General features: G+C 41.5%; 2 protein-coding genes across 4 annotated transcripts in view; one reads left to right on the top strand and one right to left on the bottom strand.

Annotated features, from left to right (window-relative positions):
* Positions 1 to 4909: 4909 nt before the first annotated feature.
* Positions 4910 to 10118, bottom strand: si:dkey-206f10.1 (adenylate cyclase type 8; the record flags this gene model as incomplete). The annotated part of the gene is given in 10 exon segments (XM_056428910.1): positions 4910 to 6132; positions 6955 to 7157; positions 7279 to 7393; positions 7503 to 7595; positions 7823 to 7969; positions 8464 to 8622; positions 8771 to 8852; positions 9119 to 9279; positions 9495 to 9587; positions 9900 to 10118. Coding segments are annotated over 10 exon segments (1491 nt in total), but the record flags the coding sequence as incomplete, so codon positions are not given.
* A 3686-nt stretch (positions 10119 to 13804) lies between these two features.
* Positions 13805 to 22762, top strand: part of LOC130202410 (protein EFR3 homolog B) — a 29699-nt gene continuing 20741 nt past the window's right edge. Inside the window, exons 1-2 of one of the 3 annotated variants that reach the window (XM_056427936.1) lie at positions 13805 to 13966; positions 14429 to 14568. In XM_056427936.1, the coding sequence (XP_056283911.1) occupies positions 14562 to 14568 (7 nt within the window). In that variant the 5' untranslated portion in view covers positions 13805 to 13966; positions 14429 to 14561. Of the gene's footprint in view, positions 13967 to 14428; positions 14569 to 15069; positions 15580 to 17340; positions 17425 to 22762 lie in introns of those variants that run through there. The other 2 variants (XM_056427935.1, XM_056427937.1) reach the window with 2 other exon arrangements.

Here is a 22762-nt window from a genome sequence, read left to right as displayed (position 1 = left end):
AAATAACATTGTATGTAATGTATATGCACTGAAAGGTCTTTGTTCTGTAAAAAGCAACAACAGTTACGCAACTCTGAAATCATTGTTATGGTCATTCAGTCAGAAACCTTAAAGATTTTTGCTGATTTAAATTTTGATGATTAACATTTGTGTCTTAATCTTGACTGGACCTCAAAGACTTGAGACTTTGACTTAAACCAGCTACAGTACAAACTACTGATATATATTATAATGGCAATGTTATTTTGTAACCATGGTGGCTGATGAAAGCATACTATTTAAACTAAATATATTTAAAATAAATTGTTTTCAGACAATAAATAAAACACACAATATAGTCAATTAATTTCAGACGTATTCATGTATAGAATGAAACACTGAAACAATATTAAAAGAGAGTGCATTTCCTGAAAATATAACCACAAAAAGTCAAATATATCTTAAAGGTGTCTTCTTGTGTCACGTCCATTAGACGCCAGATGAGTTGATATGCGCAGTAGTGTGGTTTTTTTCTTCTGTATCTGTCTCAGACGAGCCGACTTCTCAGCTACCGAGTGATCCATCTTTCACAATATACGATTAAGGAGTCGGCCACAGAAAACGCGCGCGAGTTGCAGCCAGAACTAATCGAGCCAAGAGAACAAGGAGCGCGTTCGTGTTCATTCATTCTGTGAAATAATTTACAATGAACAGCGGAAGCTCTGCTGAAGAGCTCGGATGAGCCGACATGTAAAAGCATTTGTCAGGACATTTAGATGCATTGGCTGGTGTGAGAAAGAAGTTTCAATCTAAGTTTAAATTAATCATGACTTAGAGGGGCTGTTTTATAAATATTGTGTTTCATTATTGTATACATGGGAAAATCACATAGTAGTCATAGTATGACAAAACAATATATATATATTGTGGGGGTATATATTATGTATATATATATATATATATATATATATATATATATATTGTGGGGGTAGAATCACCAGATGTAAAGAAAACAGAAAGCAGAAGAAAAACAATCACCAGCAGGGACAATGCATAACATACAGCAGGGGTATTCAACTAAAATGTTAAGAGGTCCAGTTAGAGAAATTTTCTTGAAGCAAAGGTCCAGAAGATCATAATGTCTAACTATTTAGTATGATATATATAGCCTGGTAGTTGTATCAACATCTGCATGTAATCAATACCTTTCAAATCAAATGAATTCAGTACGATTAAAACACTTTTTAACAATATTTATTATCATGTAACATAGAACTGGACTGCAGATATGTATAATGTTCTCATGAACTAAATAAAAATAGGGCTGCATTTTAAAATAAAATAAATACAAAATGAAAATTGTGCATGTAATAATAAATAATAATAATCAAATAAAGTGCTTAACTTCAGAAAAATTAAATAAAGGGAGGAAAAGCTTAAATTTCCCATTTGTTTCACAGTCTCAAACAATTTTACAGATAATAAATCTCAACACATCTTAACAATTGAACAGTTTTAGAGCATCACTCTTGCATCCCACTCCTCCACTTGTTTGCTCAGTGTGAGAATTGAGCTCTAGCTTGTCCTGCCAGGACTTTAAACCTGGGCTTGAATGGAGTCAGGGCCATCCTCATGCACATGTGGAGGTGCTCATTGGTGAGCCTCGAACAATATTTATTTTTGATGATATTCATCGTGGAGAAAGCTGCCTCGCAGTTGTAGGTGGAGCCAAACATGGTCAAGATGTATATGGCAACTTTCCTCAGACCTGGAAAAGCTGTCTCAGGGACCGTTTGGAGCCAGAAAGTGGAAGGGTCAGTTCTTAGAAACTGCTCTTTCAGGGACACATCTGCTTGGAGATCAACCAGTTGCATCTGGAGAGGCCCAGGATTTACCCATTTAAAGTGCTGTGTGACTTCCTTTGAGAACCCCCTGACATCAGTGATGATAAATGGGTTCTGAATGAACATGGTGAGCTGCTGTCCAAAGCTGAAGCTGTCAAAACGGTTGCTGAAGTTTACGATCAGCTTATCAATGAAGTCAACAAAAGAAGACGCATCTCTCTGTCCCTGAACCTGTTCCTGCACTGCTGGGAAGTGTGCACAGTCTCCCTGCAGGTCTTCCTTGAACAACTCAAGTTTCTTTTGAAAGGAGCGGACAGCGGTCATCAGTTCACAAATTGAATTGTCCTTGCCTTGTAGCCTCAAATTCAGTTCATTCAGATGTGCAGTGATATCAACCAAAAGGCCACATTATCCATCTGTTTATCATTTCCTAAAAGAGAGAAACTGTGTTGCTTTCTGATGTGTTAGCTCTGCCAAAAAGATGCTACTTCCTCCTGATGGACCAAAAGCGCTAAGACCCTCCCTTTGCTGAGCCATCTCACATTATTGTGCAGCAAAAGATCATCAGCATTGGCATCAACTTCTCTGAGGAATTCCCTCAGCATGCGATGCTGGGTGGAAGAGGATGCCCTGAGAAAATTGATCGTTTTCATCATTGTATTCATCACTTCAGCATGCTCATCTGACAGGGAGGCACAGAGGACAGATTGATGAATGATGCAATGGTAAGCTATGAGCTCTGGATTGTCCTCTTTCAGTCTTGCTACAGCTTCTTTCTCTCTCCCTATCATAGCAGGGGCTCCATCTGTGGCTATTGAAACCACTTGTGTTGGTTCTATTCCTCTCTTCGTTAACATCTCCTTAATGGCCAGGTAGATATCTTCTCCTCTTGTACTGGTCTGAAGGGGAGTGACACCTAACAGGTCTTCACAGAATGCTTTCTGGTCTGTGTTGAAAAACCTGACGTACACTAACAGCTGAGCATTGTCACAGATGTCAGTGGACTCATCCACAGCTAAGCCTACACATGGTGCCTTATGTATGGCTTCATTTAGCTGGGTTAGCACATCCTGAGTTAATATTTCACTTTTCTTTGTGGCAGATGATGCTGACATGGGTATTTGCTTTATCTTATCACAAAGCTCTTGTTTTGGTTTTCCGTCAAGTAATGTTTCAGCGACGACACTCATGCATTCTTTGACAAGACCTCCATCAGTAAATGGCTTTTTGTGTTGCCCCAAAATCCAAGCAACTCTGAGGGAACACTCATGAGCACGTTGTTGGGCAGTGAACGTGTGGCTCAGGATCCTGGTGGACTGTTCATATTGGGCTGTGAGACCACTTATTTTCTGTGATCTCACTTCGGATTTGAGTGGGTATGTTTGTTCAAAACCTTTATGTTTTGTCTCATAATGGCGTTTCACATTGCCACTTTTAATAAGTGCCACGGTTTCTGAACATATAAGACACACTGGTTTTGTGCTCCCTGTGGGAAGTATGAACAGAAATGAGTCTGTCCATTCCGGATTAAATGCTCTATTTTCGCTGTCAACTTTTCTTTTTTTGGAGAGCGACATTTGTTCCTTATGTTTCTCTCCCTTTCTCTGTCTCATTCGCCTTTTTCTCAACTTTCTCCGGCGCAGTTGTCCGTTTCTCTCCCTTTCGCTGTCTCACTCGCATTTTCTAAACTTTCTCCGGCGCAGTCGTCCGTTTCTCTCCCTTTGTTTTCTACATGTATCGCTATCTTTCTTTTTCTTTCTACCGTCTTTTCAAGTGTAACCTGCCTCTACTTTCTCATCTGTCTGCGTAGCGCTGTCTGTTGAGACGTAATGTTTACCGCCGAGAATGCATAGATTTGATTGGCTGAGTGGTATCACGTGGGATGGCTTAACTCGCATGCAATTGGTCTGTGCGTTTCCGCATCCGCTAAACCACTACCGTAAAGACTGCAAAAGCTGCGCCGCGCCGCCGGGTAAAAAAATTAAAACACCGTCAGGTTTTAAATCATAACCTTCTGTTTTGGCTGGCGGTCCGGGTCCGGATGGGACGGCCTCTGGGTCCGGACCCGGACCGCGGTCCGCCAGTTAGTGACCTGTGACATACAGTATAAAGTGCAATGTAATTATGTTTTATGATATGATAATAATAATAATAGTTGTAATAATAATGTGTTATTATTGTTATTATTATTATTATCATCATCATCATTATCACCATCATCATATCGCACATTATGCTACATCTTATATAACTCATACTATACAGTACTGCACCCAATCAGACTTATGTTATGGTTATATGTTGTACTGTCTTACATTTATACTAGATATATACCATGGCATATTATTACATTAACTGTCCATATAGAGACAGAGCACGTAGAATCATTATTTAATCAGATTTATGTTTACTAGTGGTATATATCTCTTACTATTTATGTGTATGTCCTCATTTGTTAGAGCTTTTTTCTTTGTAAATGTGAGCCAACTGCAGTTAGGTTTTATGTCCAGTAGATGCTGTCGGAGCTTCATTTGTTTTTAAAAATAGAGATAACCCGCACATATTATCACCAGCAGAAACCCCGTCATTATAAGTATTTTATATTATACTGTGAACAAACAATACACCCGTTATCTGTTACAGCTGGGTTTCTTTCACTTTGAATTCCCATTGGCTTACAAGGCACCACGTGACCAAGAAGGGTCAACAAGCCACATTTGTGAAATTTTTTCTTTACATTAAAATACTTTATCGCAATTCAATGATATTTTCCTCGACTGTCGTTATTCGTGTTTAACTCTTATTTTCCTGACTGCCACCATTTTGTTGTTGCACATTACATATCCAGAAATCCAACATTTTAGAAAACACATGTTTATTTTAAACTCCCAGCCAAGTCTATGTGAGGTATACATATTTAGATCATAATTAAATCAATATTCATTGATACCATTTCCATTTCTTTGTCTTCTTTGTCTTTTGAAAAGATGTTCATATACTTGATATATTTCTCAGGCAATCGCATAGATGAACTTGTCATCCACCAATTACATTAAACATACAGAATAATTAGCAGTGAAAACATGTTTAAAGTATTATTACACCTTTATTAGATGGGAAGAGAACCTTCTTGGTTTTAGTATGCAAGAGGAGGAATGGCATGGCACGAAAAGCAACAGATTCATAAATAATGGTACTTATGTCGACCAAAGTCCCACCAAAACGTGTCTTTGAAAATCTTGAATAACATTAGCTCAGCTTAGTATTGTGTCAACTCAAAATAGAAAACATAGGGAACATTTTGAGAATGATGCAGTATGTAGTAGTAAAAAAACACTAGTCAGCACTGTGTAGGCCATTAGAGAGTATATGAGAGGTTGAGCTGGTTGTCTTGAGGTATTTTGGCTTCGAGGTCTGGAGACTTGCTGGAGTGTTATTCCAGCAAAAAAATAAAGACACGTTGGCCTTCTTTAGTTGTGTGAACCTAAAATGCTTGACACTGTTTATAATGTGAATATATGGCAATACAAATATAAAAAGCAGTGCCAGTTAGGTCCCTTCTAAGCAAGAGAAATCTGCCCATTTATTATTTCCCCTGTTTGTCCATTAATGGGGAAAATCTGAGAAAATATGAACAACTTTCTCCCAAATTAAGTGCTTATTCTCAAATGTGTGATGTCTTCAGATACAAAGTCTGGAGCTGGAAGTTTGAGACTCACTTCTCTGGTTTCCGGCTACAAGAGAGAGAGAGAGAGTGGCTCATGTTCACAAATACTGATTTAACTTTCCGAGGCCATGGAAATAACATATTGGGAATCTAAATGTAGGTTGTGTTCCCCGTTACATTCCAAAAATATTTATGTTTTTAGATGACAGGAAAGCCGAGGAGGACACGGTCACCGAGTAAACAGGAACAAAGGCTCTGTTGGGCTTTGGATCCTAGCAGTTGCACCCTCTTCTCCAGTTTGGAGTAATTTAGTTATGGCAAGGCAAAGTAAGAAACACAAACAACAAAAGTGTAAACCAGTAGAAACAATATGGCCGGGCTGTGTCCTCCGCCACCAGCAGTCATCTGACCTTGAACGCCCCCTCACCAATGAAGTCTGCAGGGAGGCAGGCCGAACGCCCCGTTGGTCCCTCTCATCTTTTCCTTGTGTTTGGCCTGGACGAGACCAAACACCACTTTTGCAAGCGACATGCGTCTTTCTCCTGTCGGCACCGCCAGGCAACCATCCGTCCCAACACTGGCCGTCTTGCTGCGCATGCTGCTGATGAAATAGGTCCGGACCTTCCCCCGATACTCGCTCACCTACAACGACAGCAGCGGCCAGTAAGTGTGGTAATCTTTAAGCCGTAAGGTTTTTATTGTCAATACTTGCTCAAAAACATGGTTAAGATTCAATAATATCTACACATTTCAGGGATGCAACTCATCTCTTTCTCCGTTGTTTCTTTTCACTAGTAGATCCGGAGCCGGAGAGTCTGACCAGGAGCTGTACTGATCACAGTTTCACTAAAGCTCTCCTCTCCAACAAATGGCCTTCCCATACAACCAAACCACTCTCAATTACGTTTCAAGGGAAACGCATTTCCTACTGGAGTACGGTCGCAGTTTTAAACAGGTAAGAACATTTGGTTGACATTGAAAATTGAAACACAAAAGGCAACTACTTGGTTAGTTTTACTAATAAGTATCCTGGGTTGGCTTAAAATGATTACTACATTAAAACATAACTAAACAAAAAAACACCACTAAAGTACTTGATTCACATGGGACACACACAGCAGTCTCCTGGGTGAAAGTCCTGTGTTTTTGTTTTGACTTCCTCTCTACGTGGACTTTCGTGGACTTAAATGAAATGTATTTGCGCAATGTCAAAAGCTAGACAACAACAAAATAGGTTTCCCTCAGGACGTAATTCCCAATGAAGGTCTATTGTATGGGAATGCAGGTTTTTGGAGACAGGACTGCCTAATAATGTCATCTCTGGGCATGCTTCACCTTCAAATACAGCACGACCTTCACTGAACATGATCGAGCCTGAACTAAACTTTATGGCTGTCCAGTAAAATCAATTCCACTGTATTTTGAAAGGTGCCATTTGCACCCAAATGGCCACTAGCCACTCACCCCCTTGACGAAGATTTCTCCACGTAGCTCCAAGATAAAACCCCATTCTGCCAGGATCTTGCGCGCGGCCTCAGGTACCTGGATACGTCCGCTCACACCCGTGCTGTCCATGCGGCTGGCCAGGTTCACCGTTGACCCCCAGATGTCATACTGCGGCTTGGTGGCACCGATCACCCCTGCGACCACTGGCCCGTGGGCAATGCCTGTTGACGGTGCGACACAGACAAATGATTATTAAGTATGAGTATAGTATATATCTATGGCATCAGAAACCCCCTGAAAACAAGCATCCATTGTCTGTGTGTGCAGGAGGTGAGCCCTCACCGACACGCAGCAGAAACTTTTGGGCTGAGAGCTTGTTGATCTCTTTCAAGGTCTCTTCCATTGCCAGTGCAAACAAAACCAGCTCGCTCAGGTGGTTCCATTCATCTCTAGATGCCTGGGAGAGAGATGGATGCATAGTTAGATAGGTGATAGAGAGAGAGAGAGAGAGAGAGGTTTGAGATGATGGAAGCAAATAACCGAATGTGTATTTAAAAATGTCCCACCTGGCGGTCTGGAGCTAAGCCAGAAGCTGCCATGTAGCAGCTCCCGATGGTCTTGATCTTCTCCACATAGTGGAAGTACGACTCCTCCAACAACTTGTGGAATATGTGAAGACGGAGAGATCAAATCACACTTCAATCTCATATTTACAGGAGAGATATGCAATGCTGCATTATGTATCCTTATCAGCTAACGAGGCAAAATTCCTCTCATGGGAATGCTGTACATATATTTTGACTGTTTATGACAAAATTACCCTTTTCCCATTAAAAGCAATATCATACTATTTTAGTATTTCCCTTTTTAAATTCTCCAATTTCACCTCATCAAAGCCAGCAATGATCTCATTTAGAAGTCGGAGGCAGTCCACTCCTTCATGTTTGGTCTCTTTCTGCTCAAAGTACTCGTTGAATCCAGCGACGGAGGCAAACATGACACCAACTTCATCGTAGGACTGGGAGTAAATCTCCTGAAAAGAAAATAGTGTTTTGCACTTTCATCCTAAAAACCTTTTCATTTGACTGGTATATAAATATATTGATTAATTCTGTACGACATTTAGTTATCAATGCAAGACATCAGCTATTCCAAAGTTGGGCAGTTCAATAAGTTATATTGAACTGTTCAAATGCATGTTGACCTTTGGAAAATAATTTTAAAAAATTCCATTGAAACTAAAAATAAAGGTGGCGAGCTAACATGCTAGCCCCTATCATATAATATGTTAATATAAAACAAACATAGTCCACCTACATCTTGTTCATCATGACGTTAGCTCTGCCGAAAATACATTCTGACTTTTATCAAAGTGCAATCAGAAAATTAAATCTAAATAAATATTTGTTTAAATACACTATTCTCCTTATATATATATATATACTGTCCATTGAACATTTGAGAATAAACATAAACACATGTTGGAAGAGGTTGACACAGTCAGAGGGGAGGTCATGTTTTCTTCACCTTATCATTCTTGCTCCGGTCCAGAAAATGTCACGCCACATGCACCGGCAGGATGTTGTGTAACAGACACTTATTGTGTTCCCGCAATTCCCTCATGTCCTCTACTTCCTGTTGGGCCTGTAGACGCCACAGGAAGTCCAGTCTGGCAGTGGCCTCCCACTGGGAAGTAAAAGGTAGATACAACTATCAGAGGTCACCTGCCTGTGTGTACATACTTCTTTATCTGTCAGTTAGAGTACATTTAAAAAAAGAAGCAAACTAAACTCAACACAGCAATGTGCTCAAGACAGGAACACTTCAACAGTACCTGCCGTCCATTGTAGAAGACAGCAACAATAAACATGGCCATGAGAAGGATGGAGATTCCTTTCATCCGGACATAGTGAGATCTGTGCAGAAATTAATGAAGAGAGGTGGAATATAACAATGTTTATGATGTTACAAAAACATGACGCAAGATATATTCAGTAACATAGTGGAGTCGGAGTAAATTTAGTACGTCACCAGATAATCACGTAAATGTACACGCAGTGGTGTAATATAAATAAAGACTTACTTTAGCGCAGCCCCCACGTGCCAGCTTAATCGGTAATAATAATATCAAACTCAATGTAGACTGAAGCCCAGTCTGAGCTGGGGTATATTTCACACCGACCTGTGCAGTGTATCGTGGCGTGCGAGTGTGAGGAAGGCCAGGTGGATGAGGTAGGAGTAGACAGCCTTCGCCAGCAGCAACACCGCCAGCTTCAGCAGAGAGTTTAGACGCAGGAACACGGCACAAGTCACCATGGCGATTACGCCGCTCAGAATGAAGACCTGCGGGGACGGAGGAGGTGAAGAAGTGGTTAAAGACACAGAAGAAGAAAATACTTCGATAGTTTCACCTTCTTGAAGTGAAAGAGAAAGGGCATTGGGTGAGAAGCCTCAAGTACATATGTGATAATAATGTTGTATACAAGACTACATGTTTGTGTTGGCAGATATTGTTATTATTTGTGAAATGAACCCATTTGAACTGCTGCTGTCTTTACCTCAGGGTAAGTGCAGACGCTGAGTGGACGTGAGGCTGCGTTGGTTCTGTCCATTACATCCGTCTCCCCAGTGTCTGCCAGAGTGCACCATACCTGGACACAGGCACACAGCACCACATAGTCACGTAAAACAAAAGACTAAGTGTTATAATGCAGCAGAAACATATTTAACATTCAGATTTGAGTCGGTTTTTGGAATCAATGCCAATAGGTGCCTGGAAGCATAGACATCTAAGATGGGCATCATGTCAACAGCAGGAGACTTTCACTCAGGCTTCACCTAATAAGGTTCAATTGTATGTGTAAATCTCTTCACCTCCTCTGAAGTGTGCAGAAGTAGAAAAGGGAAAACGGTGGCAGAGAAAATGTGTACAAGTCTGGCCCATGTGTTGTTTAGACTCTCACCATGTCAACAGACACCAAGCCAAAGTTGAGGACGATGGCGGTGAGGGTGAGGAGGTTGCGGGCACTGTTGTTTTCATGGATCCAGCAGCATAAGTACTGCAGTAGTGAAGGAGCGTACCTGAACTCTTCAGCCAGGGCCAACAGCAGCAGCAGCATGTAGACGAGCAGGAAGACGGAACACTGGATGACGGCCGGCAACAGCCTGCACCAGTATTTTTTTTAGTATAAAAAGCAATTTCACTGTCAGGCTTGTGGCCACAACTGACCTGTATTGTTTTCCATATTGTGTATCCATTCCTCATGTCTAGCATTTGGCGTAGGATATATTCGTCCAGTCCGTCATAATCCGTTTGTGCTGGATTCATTGCAGAGGAATTGTATAAAGATCTGAATATTAAGGCGTAATCCATGAAAGGGAAAATGAGAGTTAAGACAGTCCCCACTGAGATGAAGTGTCCAGAGGATGCAGAGAAGGGGGGGGGGGGGGGGAATAATGATCCAGCCAAGATGTGTAGAGCTCCTCTGGCTGGATCGTGGGTCACCACCAGGACTGTTTTGAAATGAAGTCAACAATGGCCACAGAGCAGAGCTGCAGGAGTAAGCAGTGCAAAGAGGATTAGTAAGTTAGCAGCCACTGTTACTGGACTGCAAAGCTGAGATCATTAGCACCAAGACTACGGCGTGAAAAATGCAACGCTCACAAACTTTGTCCAAGTCAACCGTATATTTTAAGAGCAGAGTTGACATTTAAATTAAAAGGCATTACGATCAATAGTTTTTCGTACGCTCTCTCTTCCATTTCACATTTTTATTTTTCATTGACTCTACTTCTCACTCTGATGTCACAATTGAAACTGCGAGTTGCAGTTTCCTTATTGCCTTTGTGGACTTGGTTATGTCATGATGCGAAAGTGAAATTAGCCACAAGGTGAACATTTAAAAACATTACGGAAAAGCCCACAAACCCACGGGCAGACTTCGCAGTGGAGGATGCTGATTCATCTCCCACCTGGTAACAGCACCCTGAGGTGATTCAACAGCAAAGGGACACTAATGAAACAGCTTTTACGAAACTAACCCATTTCATGTAAATACTATGTAACCAATGCACAGATGTTTTGGTCATTTCAGGGCATTCTTATACTTTTTGTATGAGCATTTTATGCTATACAATTGTCTCAACATTTTGCCAGGTTGATTCCCTGAGATGTTTTTCACAAGTTATCCTTAAACCAATGAGATCGATCATTCTATTCAGACTCACCTGTTACAGTAAAGTATTAACCTGTTCATAGTATTCTCTCATTCGCTGTTTTACACATGACATAATGACAACATGGAGATAAATCATACTACTATATCAGCAAAGTAACAAGAGCGGGACCAACAAAAGAAAATATCATGAGCAGATAACAGGTGTGATGGAACAGACAAATATACCTCACTATGGATGATAAGGAGCATGGGCTGATTATTCAATTCAATTCAGTTTATTTGTATAGCCCAATTTCACAAATTACAAATTTGTCTCGGAGTGCTTTACAATCTGTACACATAGACATCCCTGCCCCAAAACCTCACATCGGACCAGGAAAAACTCCCAAATAACCCTTCAGGGGAAAAAAAAGGGAAGAAACCTTCAGGAGAGCAACAGAGGAGGATCCCTCTCCAGGATGGACAGATGCAATAGATGTAATGTGTACAGAAGGATCATGGTTGTAATCTGGTTAGGGTTTTTGAGATTGGCTTTGCTAATTTTGTCCAGGCCCCTAAGGCTGATCTAATGAATTACCATCTGCCAAACATGAGTGCGTAGCTTAGACCTTTCTTGCTGATTACTGTTCATCTAAAAATAGCCGCCAGGTCAATTGCAATTAGTTCGGAATGTCTCTCTTACACTCGGCAAGCAGGAACTAAAGACAGCACCTTGGAATATGTGTAATGAGATGTCCCTGGAGAACCAATGAGCTCATTCTGACGTAACATAGGCGTTGTGTTCATGATGTGCTCATTGGGGTTAATTTTTGGGAGTGTCTGTCAATTGCACAAATATGTAATTTGTCATTTCGTGACTATTTGGAGTGCCTGTGAACATGAATCCACCTGAGGGAGGAGTTAGGATGAATTAATCCACTCAGGACAAACCCCCAGAAGCTAATTAGTATTAAGACCTAACTGCTTTGGTTGTCCACGAATCAGCTGATTCTCACACATTCAAGCGAGACCAGCAACAGTACTCACCCTTTGGAATACGCGCTTGCCAAACATTTCACCAATGCTGGAAACACAATGTTGCTGTTGTTGCATCACAAGCACGTATGTGTATTGTTGGACTACAGTTGGACAGTGAATGCGTCGCAGCTTTTGCAGTATTACTAATCCCTAGAAAGTGAAGGTATGTGCAGGTCGGTAAGGTTAAAGGGAAACAAAGATGTTGACCAGGGCAGGGATTGATCCAAAACATTTTCATATTGACCTGACAATTCCTTCAATGTGTTGTGTCAAAAGGATTTCCAAATTAAGAAATCATGAATAATATGAGACACCCCTTTCCTAACAAGCAGCCTCCTCCCCAAAAATAAAGTTTACACGGTATCGTGATATTGAGGCGCACTAGTGGGAAAAGAGGCTTTTTTTCAACGTGTAAAGCTTGGTTTAATGTTTCGTCAGAGACTTTGGTTGCAGCTTTTATGAGGTTCACATTTTCTCCACAGTTCAACATTTAAAATGCCATACACTAAAATACAGTAAATACTAGCAGTTACAAGTATATCATGTAATACCGCCCCCCCCCCCCCCCCCAAACCCCTTAGTTTTGAGCTGTAGCTTATCATGCTCAACATGAGTAAGATGGTATTACCCCATTAAAAACGGTCACAAACCAATCTGTGGGCTGAAGAGATGACAGAAACATAATGGGGACACAAATACAGTCACATGAAAGACTCTGATGGCTCAGTGGGCTTAAATAAAGTGAATACCATGGTCCAACGGGAGGCATATAGTTAAGACTTTAAATTTTTTTTGCAGATAATGTGATGTGGAGCGCCTTGGAACGTGACTGCAATGTGCTGGGTTCAATTTTGGTCTTGTTTTTTTGGTCTTTGTAGAGTGTTGCAAAAGAAATTACACTTCATGTACACCAATTATGATATTTTGACCTTAAAAATACTTAAGTCTTAGGTTATGTCATTTTGTTTATGTTTATTTTTCTCATAAAACAATCCCCCATCAGATTCTCCTGACTCACTACTGTTACCAAGTGGAAGACAAAACAACTTCTAAAAGCAGGATGTCCCATCCACAGATACAGATTTTAAATATTTTTGATGAAATCTGCTATCTATCTATAGCCGGATAGTCAGACTGAATTGCTTTTTCGAATCAGCGATCATTTATTTTCACAATGATCATTCACTTATTAATACAAAGTATCCTTGACACAAAAGACAAGTGAAGATTTACTTTGAAAAGAAGTGATGTCTAACTATGTGGGGATTTGATTCCTCTGAATCAAGCAACGCATGACAGCAAAACATTACAATTGGATTCACGGAAACGAAAATATATATATTTACATATTGCGATCAATGTTTTGTCGACTTTTTTTAAAAACATTGTTGCTTATTTTGACACATCAACAAAGTTCGAATTATTCACTGTAATTCAGCTCAGCTATAATGAGATCAATAATAGCCAAATAAAAGCTATATATGTTTTGTTTTTGTATTTATTCTTATCATAAAACACTGATATTCCTGTAGTATTAAAACATGTATTTGTACCAAACATCTGACCAAGTATTTGTATAATATACTGTCCAGTAACATGAAAGGTTTTAAATATAGAGACTGAGCTGGGCGCCCAGACGGCACGTATTCAAACATGACATTAGAGACAAGTGGTGGGCAGCTACCTATTGAAAGCTAACAACTGTCAGCGAGAGGATCGGTACCGCTGTGACTACAGGTTTGGTCTCCTGTCAATGCTGAACTTTACTCAAGGTGGCCGACGTTAGCTGTCCGCATGCGACACATGTTAAGGACTTTATTTGATTTCACTTCATGGTGAGTTAACTTGTGTTGACGCCAATCAATCTCGTTCAGATGAACGCAGGAGACTCGTTAAGTCAGCTAGCTCGCTAGCTAACGTTAGCATTCCACGAGCATAGACGAATGCTGGGCTCTGAATAACTTACGTTCGCCTTCTGAGATATGACAGTCGTGAATTAATGTCTAAACCTATTTGAAATCAAGGGGGAGTAAATAATCACCCAAGTTATCACGAGAGGACAAACTAACGTGAGAGTAAAACCTTTAACAGTGAGCATTGCTAGCCTTAGCTACATTTCATTCAGTTTTTTTGTATAATAATAATAATAACTTTCGTGCATTACGTTATTTGCGTGGCGCTGGGCAGGTAATGTTTCACGACTGGCACTTCCCTTATTCTGATAGGTTCACAACATGTTAAAATGTCAACAATATTCGTTAGAGCATTAGCTAATATTGGGATACTAACTTCCGCAGGCCAGAGACAATCCAGCGGTTTTCCTGATTTTCGGATCCCCTGGTGGAGACTCTTCTCGGGGCTGACGTGCCACCCATCTTCCTGCCTCTGTGAACCAGGACGAGCACCGCCGCCTTGTGACAAGCATCCAGTATGACAGGTGGGAAACTACAAACTATTAAACACCATGTGTAGGGGCATAATTACGGCCCTCCAAAAGTACACTGTAGGGCACTGGGCTGCTCGGTTAGTTTGTTGAGCTGCGAAACCAAATCCACAGTAGATCATTACTGAATGTCTGTTCTTGCAGTGCGCTATGAGTGAATTTGCACAGAAATCTCTCACCAGACCTCTTCCCTTTGTTGGTGTCTGCTGATGGCTACATTCCTTGAACCTCAAACCCACTGACTGAATTGCTGTCCCACAGTGCCCCTCTCTCCCTGCCTCTCTCTACCCTCCTCTCCCAGTGTCTCCTTGTTTCTCTCGCCCAGAGAGAGAGAAACTTTGGATGGATAGTGAGGTCCATTGTGTTGGTGACATGTTTATTAATGAGAGAGGCGAACACAGAGAGCAGAGCTGCTATGGAAGGACTAATCGCTAATCTCTTCGTTAATACGGCCAATCTGCCGATGTACTAACATAAACTACTAAGAAGCTCCAAGACGGGGACATACAACTTGGTGTTCAGAAAGGACTCGGGAATTTGGGATTTTCTTCCAGTGTGAAACTTCAAAAATTATTCAGAGAGGACTTTTCGGTTCAGGCTTGAGTAAGGGAGTGTATGTTTGCGTGTGTATGTGTCTTCATTTTTTTGCAGCCAAACTGGAGAGTTGTGGATGCACGTGGTTGAGTACATCTTGGCATTTAGCTTATCTGTCAAGGAAGTGCGAATGTGACAGCGATTAGATTTTTTTGTGAGTATTCGTCGGCTTACTTTAAAAAAGTTTTTGGTAAAACTATATCTGTAGAATTTGGGATTTTTAATGTGTTGCTTGTAGTTTATGTTTTTGCCTTTGGTTCGGAGTAGTTGTGTTGCTATCAAAGGAGTAGTGTGTTTCTGGGCTCTTGCGCGTTTGTTTGCCTGCCATGCCCTTGCCTGCGCCTGATGTCCCAGCCTCTCGGAGGCTGGCACTGGATTGCCGTACCCTTCTGGACCATCGTGTTGGCAAGGGTAAGGACCAACACCGCTTCCTTTCTTCTCCCTCTGGCTCCTCTGTTTCTGAATTATTTGACAGAAAAGTTGCTTCCTCCATATTGTTACATGTTGCTCGACAAAAATGTCAAGTCGCAAAAGGAAATTACTGTTTGACTTGTTCGCTTGTAAAATTGATTTCGCATATTTAATAGTTTGAAGAGGGTCTTTGAACATTTGAATAGGCCAACATCAAATATACACCGGCTGTGATTGGAACTTGACGCAGGTTGCTGTAAAAGAGTGTTGACTGGTCTTCAAGAAATTTCATTTATTTTCAGTCTGGGTAATAATGTTTACTGAATCATAAAATCTTTAATGTTCTCTGTTGGATAAGAGGAATGTTTGTTCTTCCATCAGAAAGAGATGCTTAATGATCAACAGGGAATATTGCTCATCAGCAAACAGAATATATGGCATGCTAGAACGTGGTAAAGAAGACAAAGCTTGATTGTATAGGATTAGAAGGATCATTCAAGCAATGCAGTATCACACAATATCCGGAAAGCAGCAGATGATGGTGTCATACAGTAAAAGGATGCAGAATGAAGATGAACATTTGTTTGAATCTCTTTTTAAATTTTATTAGTTGCTCAACTGACAACAACTCGCCACCATATTTTAATTAAATGAGACAATCCTGATGATGTCCCCTATTCTCTTCTTGTTCAATCAGTGACTGCGGAGCACTTTCAGTGATTACAAAACCAAGTTTTATAGGGAACTTTTCTTTCTCGCACACAAGCCCTTTCTAGCTCAGATTCTTTCCAAAACATCTTCTTAAATGATGAGTCTTAAACTGACGTATGGAAAAAAAGTGAACCAAAAAAAGCTGAGTCGTAGTAGCCGAGCATAGATTTTGTCTCAAGCTTTCGTCCATGCGATGACAATGCCACTGCAGTATCATCATGTTTTTTGGTTTTACTGCAAATGTTCTGCATTAAGAGCCAATAATGTGACTGTCATGTTTTATGACTGGTTTTGGTTTGAAAGTTGTGCTCACGCAGTGAATTCATGTGGAGTGAGCCAGTAGCTGAACAGATTGTTTTATGCTCTACGGTTTTGTAAAATGTAAACCTGGAAGAGATGAGTCAGTAGTAATGGAGTGTGGATAATATCTCACAGTTTAACATGAAAAACAAGCAAATACCAGGAAACAATGGTTATATAATCACTCAGACATTTTGGCATTAGGCTAGACAATGATTAAAAACGGAAAGTAAATAAAGCAGGAGGAAGAAAAGAATGATTCTGCTATGGGGTGAAGAGAAAGAAAAGGAGATTGCATGACTGGGAGCTCTTCTCAGTTTCAATCCCTGTAGTGCAAATGTCTTTCATATTCTCACCCCACCCCCTTTCTCTATTTCTTTCTCTGAGACTGAGAAACTGATTAGGACCAAGGTGGGTGTGCTTGTATGTGCGCCCAAATGTGAAATCTGCACTGCCCCCTTCAGAAGGAGCGCTGTTGCAAAAGACAAACTGGAAAATCCAAGGTCATCACAGCACGCTTCTCTCTGACGTTGCCTTTCTGCCCCCTTTTGTGCATCTGTCTGTGTGTGTGTGCGCGCACGTGTGTGTGTCTGTCTGCGCGTCACGGAGAGTGTGTGTGTAATTCAGTGCATCGAGCCAGGCTCTGCACCAATCACGGGGCGCATTTCACCTCCAAGCGCACACATGCAGGCATTTATACCAGAGAGAGCGGCGTGTGTGTGTGTGTGTGTGTTTGCAGTGCCTCTTGGCACAGAAGTGTCTGTATGACTGAAGCTGCATTAAGAAAACATAAGCGTCTGTAGTGAGGGACTCTAACATCAGGATCGATGTACGGTAAGAATTGCAATCACTCTTCCGCTGTGTATTTGTGAGCTGTGTATTTGTGTGTGTAATGTGAAGCCTCCAGCGTTCCACTAGTTTCCCTACATTCTACAAACACGTTTCCTCTCAGCTGGACTGCAGTTTTCACTACAGTGTCACGTCTCTTAAAGGCGCATTATGGGAAGATACTGCTCTGTTAAATTTGCTTACGAGGAGACGGCGCTTTGAAAATGTTCATTTTTGCGCATCAGATACTTATTTTGAAATTACTTTTTACTCCTATTTTCCTTTTATTTATATTGAGCATTGTGGTCTCTACACACATTTAGTAAAGTGTTGTAGTTGTCTGTGTGATTGACTTTGAGATTCTCACGCGTGTATAGATACTAAATCTTCTTGTAATCCTTTTCATTTTCATAATTCTTCTATTTTAGGTAGCACATGTTAAATCCATGTTTGAAAAAGTAAACATAGTCTATGTGCTGTTTAAGAATGGTGGTGCTTTTCTGTAAAACTTTGAGATAATGAGGAAATCTCTTTGGTGTTTGCTTTTACTGTTTCTCTACTGTTACTGGGACATGTTGATAAATGGTTTATTGATTGGCACAAATTCAGTCAGCTTTGCTTTAAGTTTGCGGAGTATTAATGGGAAAAATAGCTGTGGCTATCATACAGACGTTGCATACTGGAAGAACGAGCTCAGTGAGGCTTCAGCGTGCAGCACGCCGGTGAGCCGCTCTACGGAAATAGTTTTCCTGTGCTCGAGTCCCTCGTAGCCCAGTTCCAGTGCCTGTTTGACTGTGATTCATGTGTCGGATTGGTCTTGTGTCATGAGGATTCGTTGGCAGCCGGGTCTGTACATCAGTATGTAGGTTTCATTATAACGGCCATGTTTGCTTCCGCCCACACTGGATCCAATGTGTGCTTTGAATCTGACTTGCACATGAATTGATGTCTGACGGAAAAACAAAAAATACTGTGCGTGCCTCTGCAAAGTGTGTGCGCAGTGTGCATGCGTGTCTATAGCATGAAGACACATTCTCAACGAGGTAGAGCACATCGTGACCGAGAGAGAAGGCGGGGGCGGGGGAATAGATTGATGTTGTGGTTATATATGCAACCCATTTCAATCGCTGTCATTATTTGCATGTGTTGATGTTGGAGGAACAGGAACACCCACCACCGGACGGCTCTGACTGAAATAAACAGCGGTAGACTTCTACTTTACATCTATAAGCGTTTTATTCAGAAATCAGGATACAAGTAGACATCATGCATGGGCCCCCCTCAGCCTGGTACCTATTGTATTCAGACCAGAGAGAGGCGCCTTAGCAGAGGGCGCGGCGGTTTAAATAGTCATCAAGAAAAGTTCTGATTGGTCCAGCGAAGAGAGGGCGGTGTCTTCTCATTGGTTCTTCGTCTCTCTGCTTCCATCGCTGTCGCTCATTCATTGGTCCTTCTCGGCCCGCCAATGAGAGCATGTGTTGTGAAAAAGTGTGGGAAGAGAAAGATGGAATTCACTTGTAGCTTCCTTTGCCTGAGCTCGGGAGTTTTCTAAGATAGTGTTATCTCTTCCTAAGTGGGATGCGCTGCTAGAAGGTCGTTTATCAAAAGGCCTCTTCGCGTGTGTGTTGGGTCAGAGAAAGGGTGTGTGTGTGTGTGTGTGTGTGTGTGTGTGTGTGTGTGTGTGTGTGTGTGTGTGTGTGTGTGTGTGTGTGTGTGTGTGTGTGTGTGTGTGTGTGTGTGTGTGTGTGTGTGTGTGTGTGTGTGTGTGTGTGTGTGTGTGTGTGTGTGTGTGAATCCGGCTAATAATTGCCCTAGCTTGGACCGTTCCTTATCTTATCTGCGCTCAGTAAATGTCTCTGGCTCTCCTGTTCATGTGAGCATGAGTGTTGCTTTGTTCTATTCAAATCTAGAGTGAGCGTGGTGCATAAAGTTCATTTCGTGTGTTACTGTTATCTTCTTTGATCAGTTCAGGCGCCGGAATGCCCTGCTGAAGTTTCTAACTCTCATCCATTGTTTTTCCACTTTACACATAACATTTATGCACAATACACTAGGCTATGCTAAGCTATAATATATATTCTTTACACCTGCACTAGTGACAGAAATCCACATTTCTTCCTCTCTGTCACGCTTTCCCTCACACTATCAGCCTCTCCTCCACAATACTCGCCTCCTCTCGTCAGCTGCTATACAGCTCTCCCAAACTCATTGAGCAACAGCTAATGTGCCGACTGGTTGGCAGTTGATTCCGCCTGGCTCATTATCTATTATTTTTCACACTTGCTTGTTGCCTTGTTCCCTCTGCATATTTTGTAGATTCTGGTCTGTGTGCTTGCATTTTACTGTGTGAATCCACTGTTTAACCCTTGTGTTGCCTTAGGGTCATTTTGACCCGACTCAATATTACACCCTCCCCCCGCCTTTGGGTCATTTTGACCCGATTCAATGTTTCACCCTCCTGTTACCTTTATATTTACTAACATATTTTACCCTTTGGGTTCAATTTGACGCCAGCAATTAAAACCTCCAGAAAATTATTAGAATTAATATTGTTTTCCAAGTTTAAGTGTGAGGCACTTTATGTTTGTTTGTTGACGACCGAAAGAACACCGACATTAAACATTGAATGGGGTCAAATTAATCCTAAAGCGGGGGGAGGGTGTAATATTGATTCGGGTCAAAATGACCCTAAGGCAACACAAGGGTTAAGGATGTTTGGTCCGTTTTTTGTTTTGCTGATGTACAAATAGCTGGACTTGGTCTGGCTCACCCCCTTCACTGTTATGTAAGAAAACGCCTAAAAGGGCAACATGCACTCTGCCCGTCATGAGAAGCGTCATGTATTATGCACAGGTGTACACTCGGCATGTAGGTGGCTGCAGAGAGTTTGATTCTGTACGTCTGTTAATCTTCTTGTGAGTCTATTTTTCTCACTTCATGCTGTTTTTTTCTCCCCTCTCTACCTCCTGCTCACCCTAATGTGGAAATGTTAAGCTGATGTCCTCGGGGAAATGAAAAGTGTAATCTGTTAATGTACCAGCCCCTTCTTACAGTGTTAAAAATAGCATTGTGATTGGCTGGCTCCTTGCTGTGGTTATACGTGGGGTGGGGACGCCCTCGACACATGTGCACACATGAATCAATGTTGAATAGATGTGTAGCTTAGCACCACCAATCAGTAAAACAAGTAAGACGCCTCGCAAAGGCAAACGTTCTTGTGCACCAGGCTGCACTGCTGCAGCGATGTCCTCCTTCTCCTTATTATCTTGTTCCGTTTACCAACAACCAGTAATTTATTGTTCCGTGCTCCTCAATGTGTGTGCGAGCATGTTTTGTGTGTGGGTTTAATGTGCAAGTGTGTATGGAGCTATTTGTTGTCCAGCCCCTAAATGTGTTGTCGGCTTGCCATGCAGAGTGGGTGGAAGTCGTGAGACCCCCGTGTGTGTGTGTGTGTGTGTGTGTGCACGCTCTTCATCGCTGTCATCCAAACTCTTGTCCACCCACCGAGCTGATCTGTCCCTGCTGTTTCCACACTAACCCACCATTATCGACAACATAAACACTGAACAACTCTTTGCGTTGCAGTGAGGCAGCTGGCGTTATTTCCATTAGAAACATGCTTCTGAAGCACATTGGGAGTAAAGATTGTTCATGAATGTTTTTTATGACTGTTCCTTGGACATTTCGAAGACGTCCTCTTGAGCTTTTGGAACTTGAAATGGGTATTTGTCACTGGTTTCACTACTTTTATTTTAACTTAACAATTACTCAATTTGTATTAAAAAAACCAACAACAATAGATTTATTGATGGAAATAATCGTTAGCTGCAGTCCGATAGAATTAATTGTTAAAGTGACTAGAATTTATCACTTTGATCAACATTAACTGGTTTTCATAAAGCTTCTTGCAGAATCTGCTTTACTGCTCTTAGATTAGATTAGATGTGTGTGTGTGTGTGTATCTGTCTACTCCTCCCAAAAATGTCGACTGCAGTGCTGACCGAGAGGACAGATTTGTGCTGGACAGAGAAGATGCAATAAGTAGCACTAATCTGTGACTTATTCGGTGCATCACAATCCACCTCCCCCATCACACTTCCATCTCTTTCCCTCTCTTTCGCTGCCTGCGTCTCTGTCACTCTTTGTCCTCAAGCCTTTCTCCTCTTGGGAGCTGCTGCATTTTCATTAATTCATTGGCGACTCCTACACTCGGGCCCTGGGCCAATCCAGCAAGGCTGAGAGAAGGTGGTAAAGGGAGGTTTGGTGGGTGCAGCAGGACGGCACAACGGGAGGGAGGGGTGTAGAAGAGGCCTCATTAGTGTTTGAAGTGTTGATGGAGAGCGGGGCAGCACTATGAATAGACACACCGCTGTCACAGATAAGCCGGAGCACCAGCGGAGCGCCTGCTGTGGAGTTCAGAAGAACTTTTAGAGAGCACACGGGCCTTTTTAAACCGAGGGGCTTTAAGGCACTCAAGATATCAAGATACCTTTTTATTCTATCAAGAGGCTTTTCAAAAACATCTCGTCTGTCCCGACTGCCCTCTTCTCAGGTGTAGGTCACTGATAACATACCAGCAGGCCAGTAACTGCAGGAATGTGGCCCAGCAGGATTGCAGCCCAGAAGAGGGAGCATTCGTGGGCGGGTTGAACTCCAAATGTTAGCACCTTGCATGTTAGCTTGCTGTCTTCGGTGAGTGTGTGTGAATTGGTGAATGACATGCAAATTGTAAAAGGCTTTGGATAAAAGCTTTAATTTAGGGCAGCCATCTAATCTTTATTGCCTTTGGTGCCTCAGTGCTTTGGTGTAAAAGACGGTCTCCGTATACAGTATGTTCTACCAATAGGACCAAACAATATTGTTTTCAAGCCGCATTGTCCTTATTTTTTAATTATTACATATGACATGAAATAAGTTTGATTTTTCATTATTTACTGATATTTTATATACAATATTTGTTGCAGCCCTGTTGTGATAAAAGCTTGAAGTCTCTGTACTGTAACCATCTGGAAATATTGCATTTGTTTTTGTGGTTATTCCTCATCCTTACGCACTCATTACCTTCGCATTGAAAATGCGGAAGGTTATGTTTTGATCGCCGTGTATTTATTTATTTGTATGCGTGTTACTCGCATAACTCAAAAAGTATTAAACCGAATCGCATGAAATTTGGTAGGATGATTGGTTATTATCTGGGGACCAATTGACTAGATTTTGGGATTGATCGGGTCAAAGGTCAAGGTCAAGGTCATGAAAAGGTCAACATTGTCTTTTTACCAATTTCTATCCAATTGGCATGCAACCAATGCCAAAATGTTCATAATTCAATGCCCAATCTTGTGAT

The sequence above is a fragment of the Pseudoliparis swirei genome, chromosome 12 (assembly GCF_029220125.1).
Source record: "Pseudoliparis swirei isolate HS2019 ecotype Mariana Trench chromosome 12, NWPU_hadal_v1, whole genome shotgun sequence".
NCBI classification, from domain to species: domain Eukaryota; kingdom Metazoa; phylum Chordata; class Actinopteri; order Perciformes; family Liparidae; genus Pseudoliparis; species Pseudoliparis swirei.
This window is presented reverse-complemented; position numbering and strand designations above follow the sequence as displayed.